Source organism: Brienomyrus brachyistius, chromosome 18 (genome assembly GCF_023856365.1).
Source record: "Brienomyrus brachyistius isolate T26 chromosome 18, BBRACH_0.4, whole genome shotgun sequence".
NCBI classification, from domain to species: domain Eukaryota; kingdom Metazoa; phylum Chordata; class Actinopteri; order Osteoglossiformes; family Mormyridae; genus Brienomyrus; species Brienomyrus brachyistius.
Window position 1 is genome coordinate 8,153,006 of NC_064550.1, and position 24,988 is coordinate 8,177,993.

Here is a 24,988-nt window from a genome sequence, read left to right on the forward strand (position 1 = left end):
ATTTTGCTGCTTGGGGACACAGGGGCAGTGGGGGCCTCTGAAGCGGACATGGTGCTGTCAGCAAAAGGGGGGGCAGTAAGAAAAAAACACAATGAAGAGGCGAGTGATCAGGAAGCCCACCCTACCAGGAAACTCCCTCCAAAGAGCAGACAGGGGCCGGGTTTTCCTCTAATTCATGTGGAAGTTAACGTATTTAAAATTTTTTATTATTACCTATCAGTAACATGAAGAAAACTATTAAGCTAGAAGTTCATACATTTGTGTCAACCCAAATGAACATTATGGTGTGTATGTCTTGCTAGCTTCATTACAGGCCATAAGACTTACATTGTCTATAGCTTTCTAGCTCACCAAAAATAATGTGTGTGTGTGTGTGTGTGTTTGTGTGTTAAAACATTAACATAACACATTTAAAAATATGAGTAGAAAACCATGAAAATAATTGTGCAACAACAAGATGATGACGATGATTATTATTATTATGAATAATAATGAAATAGTAACAATAATAATAATAATAATAATAATAATAATAATGTGTGTTGGTGGTCTCTCCATCCTGGGTTGTTCCCTGCCTCGTGCCCATTGCTTCCGGGATAGGCTCCGGACCCCCCGCGACCCAGAAGGATAAGTGGTTTTGAATATGGATGGATAAAAATAATAATCATAATAATATTAATAATAATAATAATAATAATAATCATCATAATAATGTCTGTTGGTGGTCTCCCCATCCTGGATTGTTCCCTGTCTTGCATTCACAGCCTCTGGAATAGATTTCACACCCATGCATCCCCAAATTAGACAGATGGATATGGACAATGGATGGATTGATAGATGGATGGATTTATGGATGGATGGATGGATGGATGGTAGTGGATAATCAGTGGCACTGTGATTTGCTGACACATGCTTGGTGGCTCAGCACTTGCACTGCTGTGTTACATCAGCGCTGGAAGCACGAGTCACACCCCCACGTCGTGTATATTTACCCTGGGGAGTGCAGATAGGCCGACTGGGTCTGAAACTAGCCTATGGCGTGTGTCTGTGATGGGCTGGCATTCTGGGATAGACACCAGCCTTGTGCTCTGTGCTTGGGAGAGGGGCCTTTGTGACCGCAACCAGGATAGGTGTTTAGAAGATGGATGTAAAATCAATTTAAATTACTTACTATTGATTGAACTCTTTTATAAAATTGGTGATGTACTGACAAGGAATATGGTTTTTATAGATTATATCATATGTCTAGTTTTATCATAATTTAAATGTGCTTATTATATATGATTTTATGCATAATGCCATGGTCATTTTCATATATTTGTACTTTTCACACAACACATTCATGTCTAATAATTTTAGTTTCTCGTTTATGCATTTATATGTTTCTGATGTTTTAAAGGTATTTATGTTTTTTTAAATATGCAAAATACAAATCAATCCTTTTCTTTGTAAAACCAAATAATTTCATACATATTACAGTTTGATTACAGTTATTCATATTTTTTTTGGTTAGATAGATAGATAGATAGATAGATAGATAGATAGATAGATAGATAGATAGATAGATAGATAGATAGATAGATAGATAGATAGAGATTGTAAAAATCACAAAATTGCATTGGTTTTGGCCTATACCTTTCCAGCATTGAAGTAACTATCACCTTTGTGGATAATAAGTGCTGTTTAGGGATTGATGATGCAGCCTTCCAACCAAAGACCATAAGCATTACTCAAGAAAGACCACCAGACGTTTACCAGCAAGCAGGACGGTAATGAAACTACAATGTGGTCCAAGGTTTTTTTTGGTCAGATGAGATTAAAACATTTTTTGCCTCTAAACGTGGAATGGGATCTTCTTATAACTGAAGGATGGAGCAGAATTGAGCAGCAGATGGAGTAGCAAAATTGTTCTCAGAGAACTATTCGCATTTAGGTCCTTTAAAAAAATCAAAGGATGAAAAGAAAATTCAACTTTGAGCAGGGGACTGATATCAAGTGCAAGGCAATAGTTCAGCAAAGTGACTCATGAATGAAAAGGTGAATCCCCTCTAATGACCAAGTCCGATTCCTCATTTCTGGCTGAATGACAAGCCCTTTCACTGTTTGAAAATCACAAACTCCACGAACTTTCCATGGAACTTTAATGACAAAGCTGATCGAATCTGCTTCCCTCCACCAGCATTAGGTTAATGTTTAATGCTAGGGTAGGCTCACACAATAGTATTATTGTGTTTGAATACTTCTTCAAATGGCATGATTCTTTTTTCATTAAAACAATCTGCTCATACAGTAATAATAATAATAATAATAATAATAAGTTTTATTTATATAGCGCCTTTCTCACACTCAAGGACACTTTACAATGCAAACAATGACACAGAAAACAATGCAGATGCAGCAGCAACAGTAACAACAGAACAACAATCTTAACAATTTTGTATTTTGGGAAAATTTCTATACATACATATATGCAACTATGCATATGTGCTACAGTACATATGTCAATATAGTGATACACAGACACTCCTCTATTTACAAACTTTCAGTTTACGAACTTTAGGTGAGGAATCAGTGTGACTTGGATCATTTTGCTTTAAATCGTCGGTAAATGGCTCACGTGAAAAATTTGCCGGCAAAACTCTGCAACTTTGCCAGTATTTCTTTTATTTTCTTGAAGGCTAATACCTTAAAATTTGGATTCTGTCCAGACTTTCAATGGTTGCTAAGCTTCTGTTTTACTGGGCAATTGGCTAAATAGATTTAGATTGTGTATTAGCAGAAAGAACGCACTTTAACATTCTGTTGAAAGCAGCGTCATAAACTGAGAAAGAGTTGGTGGATGCGGTGGAGTAAAACACGTTTATGGGCAACAGATATAGGCATCATTAATTTGGTTTTTAATCAAATGACGATACAGTGAACAGTCCATGCTACGTCATGAAGTACGGTGGATCTGGTCAATGCTGGACTTCTATTTACTTTGTGCATAGGTGTGGCCTAGATGAATGTCAGCCGATAGCCGCGAGCTAGCAGAACGCCCTAGATGGAATGCTAAACCATGGCGATACAGACAGCCAAACACAGAACCACACATTGTTCCCATAGATGCCTGCTTTCAGCTGTTTCGAAACATGGTTAACGGAGGAAACATGAACAGTACATGCAGAGATAAAAGAAAGGCTTGAGATATCAACCCTTGTGGTGTAAGACTGTAGTACTAATCACTAGGGTACCATTCCAGACACGGTGGTTAACCACTTCTCTAATTAGGAACATGGAAAGTACCAGTGATTTAAATTCTAAAATAACATTATATAATAGAACCAAAGTATGCCGCCATTGTTATTAAATGTGGTTTATTAGGACATGCCGAAGCTCACGCTCCTGGACACAGAAGACCAATTAAGAAATCACGCCTTGAGGAGTTGAGCCTCCTGGAATGGGATGAATGTTGCTATTTATTCCGCGGCTGCCGGAATCCTGGTCACAATCAATAGACAACAGAGCTCAGATTCGAATCATGATCTGAGCTGCAGGGCCAGGATTGCACTCAGGAAAAGAGCTTTAAGTGACTTGGCAACTTGGGGAAGCCTGATCATTTAATTTGGTAGAGCTCCATTCTAAATGTATGATTAGACAATGCAACACAGTGCCTTCAACCGTTACTGTATGCATTTATTTTTTAACCTTCCTTTACTTTTTCTGTATCTTGTTATGAACTGTTCTCTGGGAAACTTGATATTTAGAACAGCATCAAATCTCACTTGAGTGCTCCTTGAAGCAATGGATAAGTCAGTTGCAGTGTCTGGAGCCAATGACAATGTGTATTTCCATAGTAGCTGTTAATGTATGATAGATGTTAATTTTTTATAAGATATCATTTACTGTACAGTGCATCAGAGAGATGCACCCAGCTTAGGTCTCCGAACTTACTTATATCGAAATGTTAATTGTAAATGTTATTTTTTTTGCACCAAAAACTGATAGTACTGCTTGTTTAAGAGCATAGAGTAAAACTGTTACTTGTGCAGAACTGTCATCCTAGTCTCATATATTTTCCACATTATTCATGTGAAAAACTTTCTCCATCATGTCTTAATTTATCCCCTTCTGGCAACTGGAAGAATCCTTAGCAAGTGCTTCCAGTCAGCGAGGCACAACTGGAAGAGGCCTCTAATGTCTGCAAGAAAAATGCATCAGTGCAAAGCTGTCCCTCAACACACACACACCCACACACACACAAACACACACACACACACACCCACACACACACACACGCACACACACACACACACACACACACACGTTTGTACTCCTATCTTGGTGGGGACTCTCCATTCATTTCTATGAGAAAAACCCTAATCCCAACAATGACGATCTAACCCCCTACCCAGCCCTAACCTTTACCATAAGTAATCAAACAGAAAACAAATCTTTTGGCAAAAGATTTTTGATTGCAGTCACATATTTTTATCAAATTGAATTTCCCCTTGTGGGGACTGCAACAATTCTTCCCACATGTCAAAATAACAGGTTTTTATGGCATTGTGGGGACATTTGGTCCCCACAATGTAGTGTATACAGTATATGATCCCCACACACACTCTGTGGTTTGGCGATTTTGATAGCTTTTGTTTTTGAATACAAAAACTAAAAAAATCAGTGATCAACAGATGAACATTCCAGGGTAAGACACGGAAAGGAAAGAACTTGTACTACAAACACCGTTTATCTATCATTCGCTAATTGTATTTGATAGTTGGATGTGCTGATGTGGAAATAACGAAGATGCCATCAGTATCTCTCAGCATTTTTTATTTTTTTAATCATGCAGTCATTCTCTGGAGACAAAGCAGCACAGAGTGGAAATGATCAGCATGAAAGAAAATGTTAATCGGAACACTTGTGTCATAACTGGCAGTGCAATTCTGCCCAGTGGAAAGATCATGTTGTTGAATAATGAGACCCAACGGACAAACAGCAGGGAGAGATATGTAGTATTGATGCCAATTTGGCTTCATGTGAGGTTTATTTTATATATGAACACGATAACTGTTATGTAATTATGTGCTTAGAATATGTCTGCATCATGGAAGTGCAGCTTTTTAAAAGTATACAACTGTAATAGTCTACGCTAACCCCGTTCTCAGGGATCCCCAGCAGGTTCACATTTTTGCTCCCTCCTCAGGAACCCCACACAGTCCACGTTTTTGCTCCCTCCCAGCTCCCTGCCAGACAGTTCACGTTTTAGCTCCCTCCCAGCTCCCTGCCAGACAGTTCACGTTTTTGCTCCCTCCCAGTTCCCTGCCAGACAGTCCACGTTTTAGCTCCCTCCCAGCTCCCTGCCAGCAGTTCACGTTTTAGCTCCCTCCCAGCTCCCTGCCAGACAGTTCACGTTTTAGCTCCCTCCCAGCTCCCTGCCAGACAGTTCACGTTTTAGCTCCCTCCCAGTTCCCTGTCAGACATTCCACGTTTTAGCTCAGTTTTAGCCTGTCAGTAGGGAAAGTATTGAAACAAGGGTCAAATATGAATGTTTTATAAGTACTTTAAGTCTGGAACAGAATTCTGATAGACTTTCTTCAGGGGTAAGGTAGGTGTAGGAGGAATGAATATGGACTTTGTGTTGTTATGGGATTGGATATCGGTTTGGCGAAATAGTGTGAAAGAACAAAAACAAAATCACCTGCCTCATCCAAACACACACGGGAAACAGACGACAAAACATAGCAGCCGAGGGGAATCGAAAGCCCAGCCTGCGATACCCTCATCCTGTCTTACAGCATCATAAGAAATTTTTCCTAATGTAGTTTTAAATAACACTAGATCAATGGTTATTCCTGTCATTCTAGTGTATCTCTGTCTTTAATGTTGCAATTATAGTAGTTGTGTGGCAATGTTGGCAAACATACCATCCGCAGATCCGACTTTGTAAGCTAAGCAGGTTTGCGCCTGGCCAGTACTTAGCTGGGAAACTAGCTATAAAAATTGCTGCTGGAAGAGGTGCTGGTGTGGCCAGCAGGGGGCGCCATCCTGTGTTCTGCACGGATTCCAATAACCCAGCGCAGTGAAAATGCTGCCGTCATTCAGATGAGATGTAAAACTAAGGTCCTGACTCTCTGAGGTCATAAAAGATCCCTGGGCATCTTTCAAAAGCGAAGGGTGAGTCCCTGCTCTCCCTTTTGGGGGCAGCATGTGGCTTGGTGGGCAAAGCCTCTATGATCAGAAGGTCGCTGGTTCAAGCCCAGCCTCAGGTCAGGCCTTTGATCCCCAGCTTCCTGGGTGTCCCAACAGGTGGCTGCCCTTCACTGCCAACAGGTGGCTGCCCTTCACTGCCAAGCTTGCTGTCATGGAGAGCAAGATTGCAGAGGTGAAAAGAGAATTTCCCCACGGGGATCAATAAAGTATCAATTATTATTAATATCATTGTTATTTTCATTATTTTCTAATCTGTCCTCCTAATCATCCCCAATGTCTAACTGGTGAATTCTCTCCTTCCCCGTCACCACCGTAGCTACAGTGTGGTGAGCGTACTGGTGCAGAATGGCTGCTGTCACATCATCCAGGTGGGGGCTACACAGCGGGGGTGGTTAATGAGTCTCCCTGTTGGTTCTGTAAAGTGCTTTTGGTGTCTTGAAGAAGTGATATATAAATGCAATATTCATTCAATATATCCTTTATACAAAAGACTATTCAGTATTGTGTTCTGGCTGGAAATTCTGCACTTGCGCTACCAGTTGCTGAAATGCGAATTTCATTTGGTGATTGATCCCTGTTTTTGATGCCGTGAACTGGGAAACAGAAATATAAGTGATATTATATATGGATATTTAGTATCAAAATGTAAATGGCAATTCATTTTGTGATTGGCAATTCAATGTGCAATTTTATTTTGCATTTGGCAATTCAATGTGCAATGTGGAAATGAAGTTCTCAATTAATTTCAAATTATTTTGAATAAAAATTTGAAGAAAATTTATTGAATTGAATTTCATATTGCCATGGTTTTTTGCCTCTATTCAAATAAATTCATTAATGTATTCAATTTGCTTGCAGTCTAAAAATATGTTTTGTACTGGCAATTCCATATGCAAATTGGCAATGCAATGCTTAATTCATTTCAAATTATTTTTAATAAAAATATAATAAAATCTATTGGATTGCAGTTCATATTGCCATGTTTTTGCCTGTTCATTCAAATGGTAATGCAATTACAGCCCTGGTAATTGCATTACATGTCACTATGCACTTTTTGCATAAAAATTCAAAAACGTTTCTGTTGAATAGCGCCAAGTGTCATGTGACACATTTGGACATTACCAGCTAGCTGCGGTGTATTTTGGGATTCACTGGATTCATAAGGCAATAGAAGCTTCTTGCAGCAGTTTGCCTAGTCAGTGGCACCAAACCAGGGAAGACCATTTCACACCAGTGGGAGAGCTGGTCAGACAGGTTAGCAACGAAAGCTCACCATCCGTCTCCTTTTGATATCTTTAGCACAGAGTCATTTATTTCCATGACAGGGATATGAAAGCCATGAAATCTGCTGTAAGGCCATTGACAAAGAAATACTGTACTGCATTATTATATTAGTATAGTATAGTAATAATAGTAACACAAATAATCTAGTACTGTATTATGCTATTACTTATGTATTAATTAATCACAAACTAAGTCTTAGTTACTTACATACTGATCTCATGTTAATTCATCATTAATGAATCGTGATGCATCTTTTATCTCAACCAGTTATTATATTTCTTACTGTATCTATAATTCTGTGAAACTTAGAGAACTACTAAAGGAACAAATAATGAATAACACAACTGATCTCATGTTAATTCATCATTAATGAATCGTGATGCATCTTTTATCTCAAGTAGCTGCTATATTTTTTCATGATTTGTATTGCAGTAGTAACCAGGTTGCTAGTAAGTATTGGTGCCCCCTCAAGCTACCATAATGATAGTAATAGTAATAATAATAGTTTAATAATAATTATTCATTATTATGTCATTATATTACTCTTACCCTTCATCCTGGAGCTAGTGAGCTTTTCCACTTTTTAGTGCGCATTTGAGTGACTCAGGTTTTTGAAGAACTTGTACACTGATGTTAACTACTTCTTCTCCTCTTTGTTATTTATTGCATTCTCAGAACTGTTAGCATACACCTTTTGAACTTCCACAGCTTTCCACAGCCAAAATGAATCAACCCAGCAGCTTGACCCTTGCCTCTACATCCATTTTTGTCATTTCTACCGGGCCATTAAAAAGCAGTTCCAAAGTAGCAGCTATTATATTTGATAATTGCATTTTTCTACCTTCCTGTAATAAATCGACAACAACAGCGACCAACAGCAAGGGCAAGGTGAGGTACGGCAGATTTAATGGCAGTGCGCAGCAGCATTTTTGGGGCCAGCACACTTCATTTTCACATTTTCACTGAGATACCAAACAAGCCTATGGCTCTCACACACCAGGCAGTTTCACGCAACAGAGTTGCAGGCATTCATCTGTGCTGCGGAGCCAGCTGCTTCTGAGCACGTTTTTTGGATACTGATCCGCATGAAAACAACAGATGTTCATTCCTGGAGCGCCTATTTCTAACACACGGTAGACTTTATATTTAAAACTATAATTTGTATTATTTATTTATTTCTCTGTTTGTTTGTAGTTCTGAGTGCTTTGTTTTCAATATTTTTGGCAACCATTTGGTATAGTTTTGATAGAACTTACAAATATGTCAGTAATATTGCTAACTTTCCCTTTTGTGTCATTCTGGTATCGCGGGCAGCTTCAGCTATTTACTTCCAGTGCTGGACATTTCATGTCCAGAAGCTACAAATCCAGACCAACTTTTTGTTTCTACCGACCAGTTGAGCATAAAGAGTCACAGTCACAAAGTACTGAAGTGGATGGTAGAAACTAAATCTTGGTTTGGATTTGTGCTTTCTGGACCTGAAATGCCCAACACTATTTGCTTCTACAGTATCTTGATGTTTTGTGCCACAGCTCTTAAAGCCTGTGTTTTTGCGATTATTACCTCCTGAGATTTCAAAATGCTAAATATCCACTGAAACCTTTTTTGAAGAAAACGTTCAAATTTGTACATGTGCTACAGCTTAGAACAAACATCTTTGAGCGGCACCTTTTCCTACACTGCAGTGAATTTAACTGCTGACTATAGCATACGTCACCCATCTGACTATAACATACATACCGTAATGCTACGTCAGAAAATCTGCTGCATCCTGCCCTGGAGGAATTTCACCGCAGTCACCGTCTCCATGATCATAGCTACCACAATAACACCAGGTGGTGTCGATGAGCTCAAAAATTTTCAGTTGGCCTTTCGTCTTTCAAACTTGACCCTCCATTCTGTTAAGGCTATAAAATTCCTCCACACTCTTATAGGTATGGATTAATAAAGACACACACACACACACACACACACACATATATATATATATATATATATATATATATATATATATATATATATATATATGTATATATACAGTAGATGCATTTCTTGTGTGAAAAACTGCCATTTCAAGCCACACAAAATATTGTCAAGTATCAAGCATATGACACCTGTAATTTGTCACTTGACTCAGAGAATTACATCCTTGAAAGTGCTTTCTCATGTTTAGCATAGTGATCATTTTTGTAAATGGGTCAAAATGATTATAATCTGAATCAAAGGCAAGAGTAATTTTTAACAAAATCTTTTAAAAAGCATTTAATCTGCCTTTTAGACTGTGCCAAGCCGGCCTGTGCCTGCTTTCCTCTTCATTTTATCCGTAAAACTTAGCGCTCGTCACTCAGGGACAGCACACTTTTAGTTCTACACAGAATACAATTATGAATGCAGAAAGCCCTTATCTTCTTTATACCATAAGCATGTTATGTGCTTATAAACACAAAACAAGGCTCCGATCCGAATTAATCAGTTTTTCGGAGCTATACTGAATGAAAATGTATTATTAGTTTAAAATTAAAATGTAACTGTAAATGTGTGAATGTATGTATAACATATTGCAATATTGTCCACAAACAGAATAATAATGATCGGTATTTATTTTTACAGCAATGAGGAGCAATACCATTTGTTTCTTTGTTTGTCACAACCATCTTTCCTGTTCTGAAGAACCTTTATCCCTGGGAAAAAGGAGCTGTTTGGAAATGATAATGCAGCAGATAACTTACGATCTAGGAATCTATACTGTACAAGCAGTTAACTTACGATCACAACAGCTAACTTATGATCTAGGAGTCTATACTGTACAAGCAGTTAACTTACGATCACTACAGCTAACTTATGATCTAGGAGTCTATACTGTACAAGCAGTTAACTTACGATCACAACAGCTAACTTACAATCTAGGAGTCTATACTGTACAAGCAGTTAACTTATGATCACAACAGCTAACTTACGATCTAGGAGTCTATACTGTACAAGCAGTTAACTTACGATCACAACAGCTAACTTACGATCTAAGAATCTGTGCAAGCAGCTAACTTACGATCACAGCAACTAAATTATGACCTAGGAATCCATGCAAGAGCATATGTATATTACTGTCAGTTGAATAAACGGCACAGAAGTAGGTGAAATATTGTTTGATGACAAGAAAAAATTGCGAATTTTAAGAGGCCAAAATTATTGCTTACTTACTATTATTGATTGATCAAGCTAGATTAGAATGTGGTAAGTTGAATCATTTTTCTCCACAGAATATTTCATAGGAATTATACAGAATCTTTGGAACCTTTAACTAGTTACACACATCTTACATTTATATGCAAACCTGATAATGGAGAATATGGGATAATGGCCTGAAGAAAACTCAATAATTAAAAAATGATATTTCTGCTAAACGATGTACTGTACTGTATATTGTGCTCAATATACAGTTACCACATACTTAAATTTATTGGTTTAATGTATTTGCATAAAGGAACATCTTGTGCTGTCATTAATCACCAATTCATTTCATCATACCTGGAATGCTTGTCTCTAAGGAGGTAGGCGCCAAAAGTCTTGATATGGAAGATATTATGTAATACACGACAAATGTGACTGTTATGACTTCTAAGTATCCAAATCTTTAACGATGGAAACTTTGCCATATACGTTTCACTTTTAGGATTACATATAATCACAGCCTAATTAAAGAGCAAAAATCCTAATATCCATTTAAAACAGTCCTCGATTTTATAACCTATAAAATATCCTTTGTACCTTTTAATCCATATAAATCTGCAGAATTTTTGCTTACATTTTGTGTTGTATTCTGTAGATATTTCATTTGAAAATATTTCACCTGTGTTCACCAGACATGATGTAACCACCACATATAAATATTATATTCAGCTTTGATTTGTTGTTTTATGTATGTATGCATTCCAATGTACTCATGCAAATAATCTATTTTTCACTTGAACTCTGTGGCAATGGAAATCAGTAATATCCATCTTGCACCATGTGTTCCTGCCCTCAGAGTAGTTTACATTTGGATAACTAAGCATGGTAGGTGATCAGTGACGGTCCACGGTGGATGCCGTCCTCTAACTGGCCATATAATGGTCCAGAATTATAAGGCTGTACAGGAGCAAGCATGTGCTATGGGGGAAAAACACACACCCCCCATGCACGCTGGCAAAAGATCAGCATAGTCCTTATTAGCTTGCTAATATTAATATATTAATAGGTGTTCCTGTTCATGTATGCTCCCCTTGTATGTCACTTGGATGGTAGTTTGGGGGAAAAAATACACGAATAAGCATTCAGACTGGCTGAAAAAGTCAGAGTGCCAGTCTTTCCTGCAGCTAGTGCATGTCTGTTTAGAGATATCGATATATTCATGACAGATACTGATGGCAGAGGGAGACAATTTGGCAGCAAAGATAAGCTGAGGATACGCATCACTAATACACTAGATACTGTGGCGGCCCTGGAGGACATTCTGAATACTGTCAGCTCAGCAGGCACCTGGTCCACCTGTGTGACATTACAATCGGACCCTGACTCTTGGACTTATTAGTTCTGCAGTCTGGCTGTATTACCCAGATATGATTAGATATGTTTCTTTTGCCATTTAAAGGGCACAGGATGAAGTACAGTTTGAATTCAAGCTGTGAATATGGCAGCTATTATAATTCAAAAATGATAAAAGGTAAGTGTGGGCAGCCGATTCCCATTAGAGCAGGGAAGGGAGGTAAGATCATTAGAAGCAGCCTAGAACCTCCGCTACATATTGATTGCGTACGCTGCATTCCCTCCCCCTGCAGGACAGACCTCCCTCCAGCACATAAGCTTGTTCCCCCCCTGAGAAGGAACACTGACTTCAAGGGCCACTTGACGTCTGATGATATACAGGTCGGTCCACCGCTCGTTGGTTACACATGCATGCATTTGTTACTGCGCCTCTCCTGAATGTCGCATTATTTTCAAGAACGCAGTGTGACTTTGGAAACCAAATAAAGCAGCAAAGTTATCGTGTGACGGCACCAGATTGCCGCCGTGCTGCTCTCTGATCTTGAGAATTCAGCACCTCAGCTGTGAGTGATATTGTGAGGGGGCAGTGGGAGTGTGTGAGTAAGTAAATAAGTAAATATGAATACATACTCTTTCCACAGAGGTGCACAGATGTGCTAATATAGAATTTCAGGCAGGCCTGGTTGCCTCAAATCCTGGTTATCATGGTTATAAGATGAGACCTCAATGACTTGAGTGGGATGCCTTTGGCGGCTGATGTTTCATGGGCTATGTTTAGAAAGAGAAATACTATTGTCGTTCTGGGGCCTGTACTCTAGGACCGCACTGCTGGTGCTCATTTACTCTGCTCGAGGCAGTGCTCTGCATGTTTCTTTTTAATTTCACATGAGGCAGCTTTTCACGGGTGAGGAAAGTGATTGTGAGGTGATGAGTTTAAAAGAATGGATAAGAACAACCTTGAGCTCATTCACAATTGGACATTCAGCAAGAAGAGCATTCAAACAGAAGATAAATTGAAGAAGGTTGTCATGGAGATTTAACCACCCATGTTTACTTTTTTGATATTATGAATATTTACCACTAATACAGCATCTTCTCTATTTACTGTATGACATACATTTTCATATTCTGGTTTGGAAGACTTCCTTATTTTTACTTTTGCATGAACGTGGTGGAGCTAATCTACTCCTATTTCACACCTATTTATTTGCTCTCAATAGAAACCTGCCACTTCCCTCCTGCCATAAAGTTTACAAGCAGGCAAATTATACAGGTTTTTTAAAAAATGAGTAAAATCTCGGGCATGTATACAATGTGTATGTCTGTGTGTGTGTGTGTGCATGTGTGTGTGTGTGTGTGTGTGAGCGGGTATACCCATCCTTATGGGGACACAATGTCCCCCTAATGTGATAAATATCCGTTTTTTTTGTCAGTTTCCTGGTCCCCATAAGGGAAAACTCTATTTTATAAAAATCGATGACTGCTATGAAAAAGTTAAAAATGCAGAAACTCTTGCATTTTGCTTGATTACTTATGGGTATGGTTAGGGCAGGGTGGGGGTTAAGGTTGTCATAGTTAGCATTAGCATTTTTCCCATAGAAGTGAATGAGCGGGCCCCATAAGAATAGGTATACCCTACATGTGAGTGACATATTTATGTACACTAGTGGCCAAAATTGTGGAAACACGTAGCATTTCTGGCATTGTGCTTTGAAAACTACTACACAAGTATTGGCAGTATTGTTTATAAACGATCAAAGAATGTTATATTTTGGACGACTGAATAAGCATCCTGGGTTGTTCACTGCCAAAAAGATAGAATTCTGTGGAACTGTGTAGTTCATAGTCTGTAAGAAATGAATGAATGAATCCCTTTATTGTCATTGCACAAGGTACAACAAGACTATCCTTGTACAAGAATGAAAAACAGACAGGAAGGACACAACATATAGAAAAAATAAGGTGATAAGATGAGCAGAATGCAAAATAAGCAGAATTTAAATGGAATAAACAGAAAACAGAACATTAGTAAGATCTGAATCACTGGGAAATGGCTTTGGGATGATTGTCAGCTGGACTGAATTGTGATTTTATACTGTTCTGTAGCTATTACAGTTTCCACATTGTGTTGGATTATTTGTGAATGTATATAGTTTTGGATCAAATCTTTGGAGTTTACAGGGGTTTGTGTTGTAGTTTTAATATTGCACTGAGAATAAAAGGGTAATCATTGGTGTAATGTCTGGATCGGGATACGTACTGTAGGTGTCAATATGGTGCTGTAAGGAAAGTTAGTTACATTTTATTTATTAGTTATTTCCTATCAAGCAGTTATTTGTAAGGCCATTGCAGGTGCAAGGGGAATGAAATAGGCAGCTCTATGAGGGGAAAAAGCGACACAGGGACAAGCTGAGCGCAAACTGCAGGAAGGCGGCATGCAGCAGGTGTGCAGTGGGACGAGCACCGTCACCAGCCACAAGTAGCTTGGAAAGCTCGCAGTGCAGGGGACCACAGACAGAGCTAATGAGCTGAATCTCTCATTCAACATATTTGACTCTCACTTGCCAAATCAGTCCATCCCCAGCACTGCCAGCCACAGTGTGATGGCAGGGGGGGTTTCTGATGACCCTCACTGCCCCCCCCCCCCCCATTACACTTCTCTGCAACCCCCCACTGAAGACATCGCCGCTGCTGAGGTCAGCACCCACATCCCACTGTCTGCCTGATCAGCGGGTGAGTAGAGCGGATGAAACTGCACAGGCATGACGTGTCTGATGTAATCTGCCCCGGGGGGGTTGAAAACATGTGCCCACCAGCTCGGTGGGGTCCTTCAGTGCCTGTTCTCACACTCTGAGCCCACAAGACCGTCCAGCCTTTCTAACTGGGAACCAAATTCAGGCCAATACAATTTGATATGGACTACCTGACTAACAGGGGACTCTTTGTGCTGCTAGACCGTGTGTTAGGGATGTCGCAGAGCGAAACTGATGCTCCTCAGTGAACGGTCCTGCCTCTTTTCCTGTTCACCCTCTACGCACCAGCTCATGCTACCTTCGAAGTCCTCCATGCACTGCACCACTGCACGATGCATCGAAAATAGAGATGAGTCCCAGAATAGGAAGCTGGTGGAGGACTTCGTGGTGCAGGGAGAACCACCTACAGCTCAACATCAGAAAAACAAAGGAGGTGGTGTTGGACTTTCTGCTTGGCAAGCAGCCTGAGACCAGTCAATGCGTGTGTCTTAATACCAAGATCACAGAGATCATACTTATGGTATTAGCAGGACCGGTCTTAGTAACTTGGCTCCCAAGAATGAAATTGGGGCACAATGAATCATGGGATTGTTTTCATTTGGTGAGGATATTTGGGGCGGAGCAAGAATGACATCTGAGGATTTTTACTGTCCTCTGTACTTCTGTTCTTAGTATTGGAACTGGTCTTCGGCAATGGAAGACGACATAAAACGGGTACACAAGAATGCAAGTACTGTACGGTCAAAAACGGGAGGAAGTGAAGTGCTACAATTACCTGGGGGTCCACTTGTACAGCAGATGGAACAACACAATGGGACTGTACAACAAAGGCCAGGGCAGACTCTGCTTTCTCAGTAGACTCAGCTCTGTTTATTTGCACAGCAAATTGTTGGAGATGCATTACTGCTTCATAGTAGCCAATGTACTTCTCTACTCTGTGGTCAGGTAGTGGAAAAAGATCAGCGCAGGTAACTCATGCGGAAGGCCAGCTCTCTCACGGGACTGACCCTGGACCATCTGGAAGCAGCTACAAAGAAGAGCATGGTGGAAAAACCGAGATAATCATAGCGACCCTGTCCATCCCCGGCGTAGAGCACTCTCTCTTGGATCTCCATTAGCCAAATGCTCATTCCAGCTTAGTATGCTAAGCAGCAGTGAACTGCCTGTTACCTCCAGGCACAATGGCTCCTAACACCTGCGCTCAACACTAACCGTAACACTTAACAGCATTTCATGGGCAATAAAAAGATACAATATGTTACTATACAATGGAACTTATGTATACAGTAACTGTGCACATCACATGCACACCAACCTTAATTTTACTAATGAGATCAATAAGGATCGACCAATCGATCGATCTATCTACAGTATCTCCTCTTACAGTAACTGTGACATTAGTGACACTAAAGTATGGCAGGATATTTATAGCCCATATCTAGCCATTTCTTGAACGAATATGAATATTCAAACATATGCAACAGTCAAAGGTTTGGACACGTACCCATAGAAAGGTTTATTTGTACTATTCTGTACATTTTAGAATAAAGACATCAAAAGTATAAAATAACATGAATTATGCACTGACCAAAACAGTATCAATTTAAAAAAAATGTTGGGGCGAAGCTCTGTGGGTTGGGACTCAGAAGGTTGCTGGTTCAAATCCCTGGGTCGGCAGAGTGATCCCTCCATGAGCCCATGACCAAGGTTCTTAACCTCAATTGCCCCAGGGAATGGCTGACCCTACTGTTTCCTCTGCACCAGTTTCATGAGGTGGCCTCCTGATATGCTTTTCCAGCCGTCCTAAAGGAGGTCCCACATATATGCTGAGCTCTCATTGGCTGCTTTTCCTCCACAATCTGGTAAACTCCTCTGAAACCATTTCTACTGTGTTTAGGTCAGGCGGCCAGGTCATGTGATGCGACACTATCACTCTCCTTCGTAGGCGGCTTGGCGTCTCCAAACTTTTGACTGGCACTGAATATTTTATTTGCCTTTGTTTCGGTGAAGAAGAGAATCAAAAGCAGAGATGTGACTGCACACAGGTTTAAATAAGGGAGCAATATCAGGGTTAGAACACAGAAAAGCAGGACTAAGGGGCTACAACTCAAATACAAACAGATGCCAAAGGCAAGACTGAACTCGGCAGTATTACACAAAACACAGAGCAAGTGGCTAGCTGGGGGAAAAACCAAACTAGGCAGAACAAAAACAGGACAGGAGAGGACAAAGCACACAACAGCATTAAGTGACAGGCAATACACAATGAGAAAGACACAAGCACAGAATACTCAGAACTGAGCAAAAAGTGCAGGAACTTCAGGAGCTTAAATAGGTTGTAATTAGCCCCTGATCACTGACAGCTGTGCTGTGAGAGGTAAGTATGCAGGTCTGAAGCCATGGCAACGGGGAAGGTGGGCGGAGTCAGGACAGTAGCGTTCACCCTGGCCAGGAGCCATGGCAACTAGGAAGGTGTGCAGAGTCAGGGCAGTGGCGTTCACGCTGGTCAGGAGCCATGGTAACTGAGAAGGTGGGCGGAGCATTCCATGACACCTTCCATCTATTTGTTTATGTTCTTTGCAAAGGTATTTCTGAATATCATGGTTGGGGTGACATGTCAATATGATAAGATCCCCAGCTGGGATAAGGGATATTTTCAGTTTGTCTAATATATAATATTTTCTAGTTAATCTGTCACTTTCCTGTGGCAATGAACATTGCCGGCTTGTCATAACTTTATGGATATTTTATTTTTAGTGTTCACGCCATACATAGGGCGTGCAAAAACTTAAATTAAGAATTGACCATTTCATTGTTATGAATTTACGTCAGCGCTGTTTTAATAAATAACGAGATCTACTTATTTACAGTTTTTCTTGATCGCTTTCATGCAATTCTCACATGAGGAACGTCATCTACGCCACTCTTAATGCAGTTCTCAAAACAGTTAAGGCATGTCTCGTAACACAGATTCGCCTGTGCAAAAGACATTAAAACAATCAAAACCTTTTTCACGTGTTAAAACATGCAAAGTGCGTGAACCCCTCGGACGCAGTGACCAATAAATAAAAACCTTTCACCACTGTTTTGAGACTTATACACCACATATTTTTATACTTTTAACAAAACCTAACCAACTGAAGAGTATTTAAAAAAAAAAGGCCTAATATAGAGTAAAAATATTCAGACAAAATTAAATGTGAAGGATTTATTCAAGACCTCACACAATATAGTAGCTGAAACTGAGAAAAGCAAAATGTGAAACTATATGCATCAGAAAATGGACAAAGAAAACATATATAATTTAGAACATACTGTAGGACCAACTACTATGTAGTACAGTACAGTAAAGTCACACAACACATGTATGTACTGTATGCATATATAAATCTAAAATTACTATAAATTGCAAAATGTGATCCTGTCTCTCATCTCTATTAGGTCACATCATTGTGTGAACATCACACCAGATGTTTTCCCTTCTGAGACACGGAGGGTAAAATCTTTTTGCATGCTGCACCCAGCCTTGACAAGCTTCAGGTGTGGCGTCCCTCTCAGCCAGCATCCATTGCTTCCAGTAGGGACATCATTGTTGGGAATGAGGGTATTGTAGAGCCCATCCAAAAACTGAAGAAGCTGGTCTGTGTGGCATCTTTAGTAGTCAGGTATCTAGAATTAATAGCAGTGTGTACAAACATAATGAGAAATGCTAAGTTGGGTAGGGAAATGCGCTCCTGCTTTGAGAAGAGAAATGAGAATGACATTCCTGATGTGAGAATTGCAGTTGGGTTTGTTTCTCTTCTGAAAAAAGGAAGCAGTGTTACTGAATGGTGCAGCTGCTGAGTTTGAGGAGACTTCTTGACAAAACTTTGGCAACTTTGAAGCTCTTTTTGTGCAGTATGCTTCTATTCCTCCAGTATCTTTAAGCTTCCTCCACCTGAGCTCAATGCGTGCCGTTGCCTAATGTTTACCTTAGGGACAACATTTTTGATTGACTTAGATGCTTTTACGCGCATGGTGATGGACTGAACCCTCCTGTGTAGCTCTGTGAATTAATTATAATGAACATTGATAATGGACGCCCTATTCATCACTGCACTATTCTCCAGGCATTCATCACTGTGTAATTTTTCCACTGGCTTAGCAGTATCACATTAATGCTTGCAAGTAATGAAGATCCACTTAAAGTGAAAAGCAAATGGTTTTCATACACTGATTACTTCACATTTTCACATTGGATTAACATTATAACATTCTTAAATATTTTTAGCAATGATAGCTTCCTCTGTAATCATTCCTCCATAGAGGAAGCACATATATTACACTGAAAAGCTGATATTAGTACAGATGTTGTCTGGGTGCTCCAGTCTCCTCATGCCGTTTCAAGATAGTAGTCGTCTATAAAATGTGTGTGCCCTGTGATACACTGGCACCAGCATGTACCTTCTGTGTGCTGTGCTGCCTATGTGTATGCCCTGTCTTACACTGGCACCAGCGTGTACCTTCTGTGTCCTGCACTGCCTATGTGCATGCCCTGTGATACACTGGCACCAGTGTGTACCTTCTGTGTGCTGTGCTGCCTATGTGAATGCCCTGTCTTACACTGACACCAGCGTGTACCTTCTGTGTCCAGCGCTGCCTATGTGCGTGCTCAGTCTTACACTGGCACCAGTGTGTACCTTCTGTGTCCTGCACTGCCTATGTGAATGCCCTGTCCTACACTGGCACCAGCATGTACCTTCTGTGTGCTGTGCTGCCTATGTGTATGCCCTGTGATACACTGGCACCAGCGTGTACCTTCTGTGTCCTGCGCTGCCTATGTGTATGCCCTGTGATACACTGGCACCAGCGTGTACCTTCTGTGTCCTGCGCTGCCTATGTGTATGCCCTGTGATACACTGGCACCAGTGTGTACCTTCTGTGTGCTGTGCTGCCTATGTGAATGCCCTGTCTTACACTGACACCAGCGTGTACCTTCTGTGTCCAGCGCTGCCTATGTGCGTGCTCAGTCTTACACTGGCACCAGTGTGTACCTTCTGTGTCCTGCACTGCCTATGTGAATGCCCTGTCCTACACTGGCACCAGCATGTACCTTCTGTGTGCTGTGCTGCCTATGTGTATGCCCTGTGATACACTGGCACCAGCGTGTACCTTCTGTGTCCTGCGCTGCCTATGTGTATGCCCTGTGATACACTGGCACCAGCGTGTACCTTCTGTGTCCTGCGCTGCCTATGTGTATGCCCTGTGATACACTGGCACCAGCGTGTACCTTCTGTGTGCTGTGCTGCCTATGTGCGTGCTCTGTCTTACACTGGCACCAGCGTGTACCTTCTGTGTCCTGCACTGCCTATGTGCATGCCCTGTGATACACTGGCACCAGCGTGTACCTTCTGTGTGCTGTGCTGCCTATGTGAATGCCCTGTCTTACACTGGCACCAGCGTGTACCTTCTGTGTCCTGCGCTGCCTATGTGAATGCCCTGTCTTACACTGGCACCAGCGTGTACCTTCTGTGTCCTGCGCTGCCTATGTGCGTGCTCTGTCTTACACTCGCACCAGCATGTACCTTTACTAAGTATATGTTGTAGTATTCACAAATGCCATTTCCTGGTAAATCGGTGTTTCCACTTATTCTAATTCACGAATCACTAATTAACAGGGGGGAGGGACGCTGTGGAGAATCTTTGTTGTCTACCTACCTGACAGTCCACATTTTTGCTCCCTCCCAACTCCCTTCTGGAAGCAAAACTGTAGTCTGTCTGTGTGATCCGGAGGACCGGATTGGGAAACACTGTTTTACTGATATTGATTGCTAGACCGCTCTCCCTTTTCCCACATATGCATTTAAAAGTTTGTTTACATGCTTCACTGAAATCCTGTGACACACCTTTGTGTTGCTACAATATACAATATATTATGGCATGCATCATTAGTCTATTTCATACCATTGTTTAATACATGCAATGATTTCAAGGATGATCAAAACCTACAACATCCACTGGAAAGCTGAACAAGTTAATGGAATAAAATGATATTTTTCAATATGACTTTTTATATTTAAACATTCCCCTTTAGTCAAACCTCTATCAAATATTTAAATTTGGTTTCTACTGAAATAACAGGTTTCAGTATAAATGTTGTAATATCATGTAATTTAGCCACTTTTATCTTTTCTGCGGTATAAAAAGCTTGTTCAGATATCAATATCAAACAAGCAATTATACAGGCAAAAAGACAGCCCAGTGTAGCATGTGAGATACAAAAATCTATGCACAAATCAAGCCTTTTGTCTACTACATGCATTCGTACGTACATACAACTTCAATCAAAGGTATGTCACGTGTCATAAGACCTTAGTAACATGCATCATTGCTGCCAAGCATTCCACAGTATCTGTACTGACAACACTTAGTGTGAGATGGTTTTAATGTGTATGGTGGAGTGTGTGGGACCTCATGAATGAGCAGCTTCACCAATGCCTAGGCTTTGTCTCCATAGGTGTTTCATCCAGACAAGGAAGTAGAGGAAATGCGGGAGGTGGATCTCCATCCTCCTTATTACGACATGGCATCTTCCTTTTCAGATAAGCTGGTGAGTAGCATGACTGTAGGAAGCTGCATGTCACACCTGCTTTGATTAACTAGAATATAAGCCCTTTCTGGAGCTGAGAGCAGAAGGACCTTATTGATACTGTACCTGAGGTTTCCAGAATAAAGCAGTAATGGAGTGCCCATACACTCATTATCACCCTTAATATAAATGGATTAAATAAATCTACATTTAGAGTGTAAAGTGAGATACATGAGAACATAAAATTCCATATATAGAACTATTTCAAGCTGGTAATTAATGCTAATTTGCTGTACATTTACTCCATGTAATAAAATTAAATATATGAAACCGTTTAATTATTCAATATTTAATCTATATATAGTACTGTACAAAAGTCTTAGGCAGTCACTGTTCAAAGGATCTTCATGTTGATGTAAAACTATGATATTTCCACATGTCAAAGTCTGTCAGCCCTTAACCATTTAACTGCTAAAATCACCCCAGCATTTGCAGTAACTGTCCGATATGCCCATGTAGTTTTTGACTTGACCACTAGCACGCATCATACGGCAAATCAATGTCTCAGTAAATTGTTAAAAAATAGTTCCATTAATGAATTTAGTAAGCTGAGCAGTGAAATGTAGCAGATACACGGAATGGCTGAGGTACCTCTGAGGAGAAGTTTGGTCTAACCATCCAACATGATTCCAAAACATCAAAAACGTTTTGAATAACAGAAGAAATTCCTGTTAGTTTTTAATTGTTTTACACATATTTACATATGTTCTATCAAATAATGTTTTTCATTCTGAGAAAACGTACACTTACTACCCAGATAAATATCTTGAAACATTTCCTTCGACTGCCTAAGACTTTTGCACAGTACTGTAGATTAAAAAGTGCTATATGACTTCTAGAAAGGTTATTTTGTTTTTGAATAATACTGGTTTATTAGTGATCAGACAAACCATTTTAAATGGCATTTTAAAAAGAAGCTGCGTTAGAATTATATTAGCATCCAATTATTTTAGATACAGATTTTTATGACTTTGTATTACTTTGAATACGGCTTTTGTGCGCGGTGATAACATTTTATAATTGCTCGTAGGTTTCAAGTGCGTTTATTGTGTTGCATATTGGGGTGACTTTTCGGGGCTTAATAATGTTACCCAGTAATTTTAGACTGATTATATAATTTCTCAGGTTTATTTATAAACCAAAACTTAAAAAAACACTTTTTGTTCTTCTTGTGCATGAAGGTTGTAAGTTCAGCTGCTGATCTATTGAATGTGGCTTGAGGAGAAACCCTGAGCTTCATGGAATGACCTGTAACTCCGGAGAGGTCAACGGTCGGCCAAAGTGTGATGATAGTTATCTCGGAAACGGCAACGCTATCGCCATCTTCTTTTGAATTTGCTATAAAAATGCCATTAAGCATACAGTATATGCCTCTGCGAGGTATATAGGTACCCATTCAAAATGACAGAATGGAAAATGAAAAATAGAAAGCTACTCACCTCACTTATTGAAGGGGATCCACTCCTTTAGAATGATTAATATCAGATATAAAATTACTTTCACATTTATATTTTTAAAATGACTTCAAGTAAAATTTTAGTCCAGCATCCATGTTTTCCAAACCTGGATCTCATTTTGGGTAATCTTATGCTTTTTTTTGTGGGCTTTGTGGGCAATGAAATGTGCCCCTAATTCAGCAATTAATGGTATCCCACTAACAAATCAGTACAGTAATAGGCTGTTTGGGTAGGTAAAATCTTCATGCTTTTCTTAATAGTTTGTCTTGTTTTAATTTCTTATTCTTTACTGTATATAATTTGTGGTACTGTAAAAACAAGAGTTACATATATACACAGAGATCCATATATCTGATGGATACTCTGGGGAGATTAACTGTGGTCTTTTTTAAATGGTCCTGTAACTCAATTTAATTTTCTTCTAAATAAATCGTGGAAACAGCTTCACAGCATTTTAGTTTGTACTACCAAAGCTTTTACTTGGATCCAGTTACCCTTGAATGATGTGGTGTATGTCATGATAGTCGGAACAGAGAGACCGGGATCCAGACATGCAAGCCGTCAAGCGCTTTATTTGGATAAACCAAACAGAGGCACTGAAAGGGACAGGAAAGAGGCAAGGTGGAAAGACAAGCAGGGAGGTCGTAAGCCGGGGAGTCAATCCTACAGGGAAACACGAGACAAGATCACACAGGGGTACGGGAACGAGACGAGCCGGAGCAGGCAGGGTTGAAGGGTCAGGTGTGGGGACGGGTCTGGAACGGGAGAGAGAGAGAGGTAAGGAGAGGACACGAGGCAAACAGGCTGGGTTAGGTATCAGGGAGAGACGATCGACAAGAAAGTGTTCGGTAAGGCTTCTAAACATCAGCGCAATACTTCGCAATGGGCAAGTGACTTCTGGCTGGTTTTATCCCCAGACTCATTACGCGTAACGAGCCGCAGCCGGTGATATCCGCCTGTGTGGGCGTGACAGTGTAGGTGTATATTTTTTCCAGCACCCCCCCTTTTTATAAAATTCTTCCCCATTTTTCATTTCTCATCCTGGCTGGAAGTACATGCTTTTCCCATGCTGTGCTGATACTCTCCTTGTCTGTTAATGCCCCCCCCCCCCCATCTCACTTCCCTCTGCCTTTTCTAATCTCTAGGACTCCGACCCCAAAGACCACGATGTCCAGTACGCGGAGCTGGACACTTCTGTCTTGGCCTCCTCTCCTTGCCCACGAAGCTCCATTCTCTCCGGGGACCTTGTCGAGTATGCAACCATTCAGCCCAGTCTTTAGTAGCGCATTGTATCAGAGACCTTTCAGCTCACAAACAAACCTCAAGACCCACGTAGTCTTACAGCTGTCCAGCTTTCAGACACATATAAGGTGTAAGTGATTCCAGCCCCGGAGGCCTGTTACATGATGTGATTTGGATCAGAACTGATCTCCAACATTGTTTCAGCTCTAGCTTATCTGCAGAGCTCACAAAAAGCCTTGAGATGCTTGTTAACACTAATTTAATGTTAATTCTTTAACAGTGTTGCAAATGTATTGGTTTCATAGCAAAACTCCACTGCCAAGCAATGTCTAACATGTTTTCCACACAGACATTTTCTTTTTATTTATTGTCATTTTTTTTTACTTACTCATTCTGTTCTTGACATTTTGCTGTTAATTACAATTGTAGTCATTGTCTGCCAAAGGGTTACTAAACACAAATGTTTGCTGTTTTATTTATGTTATTGCAGAGGTATTGCTAATGAAAAAGCCCCCAACGAGTCTGCTTGTCAATGAATGATTTAACGCAGAGCAGCTCTGTAAAAACTGCAATTTGGGTTTCAATTTATTAGTACTTGAAATTATTTTTTTTAGTTTTTAATGTTACATTTTTTTGTAAACAAATGAATGGAGTTATGATTTTTGTTATGAAACCAATAAATTTGCAGTATATTTATTGAATTAAGCAAGTGAGCCCCTGTATGAAGAGAAATGCAAGCAAAGCTTCAGTCCTTACCTACTGCTGATTCAGCATATCACCAGGCACCTTTCTCTTGCAGATGGTTCCTGGTTTCTGCTTCCTATTATCTTTCAGTCCACTATATTAAACCGTTTGATGTGTCTGACAATAGAGCAGGGAATTGTTTTTTTTCCCTCTCTTGATGTTCC

The 24,988-nt window shown here is 40.1% G+C and overlaps 1 protein-coding gene across 1 annotated transcript in view; it reads left to right on the plus strand.

Moving 5' to 3' along the window:
- Nucleotides 1–24,133, plus strand: part of LOC125712905 (nectin-1-like) — a 141,110-nt gene extending 116,977 nt beyond the window's left edge. The window contains exons 8-10 of the mRNA XM_048983474.1: nucleotides 12,294–12,381; nucleotides 21,250–21,342; nucleotides 23,984–24,133. Of these exons, the coding sequence (XP_048839431.1) occupies nucleotides 12,294–12,381; nucleotides 21,250–21,342; nucleotides 23,984–24,118 (316 nt within the window). The 3' untranslated portion in view covers nucleotides 24,119–24,133. The remainder of the gene's footprint in view (nucleotides 1–12,293; nucleotides 12,382–21,249; nucleotides 21,343–23,983) is intronic.
- Nucleotides 24,134–24,988: the final 855 nt, after the last annotated feature.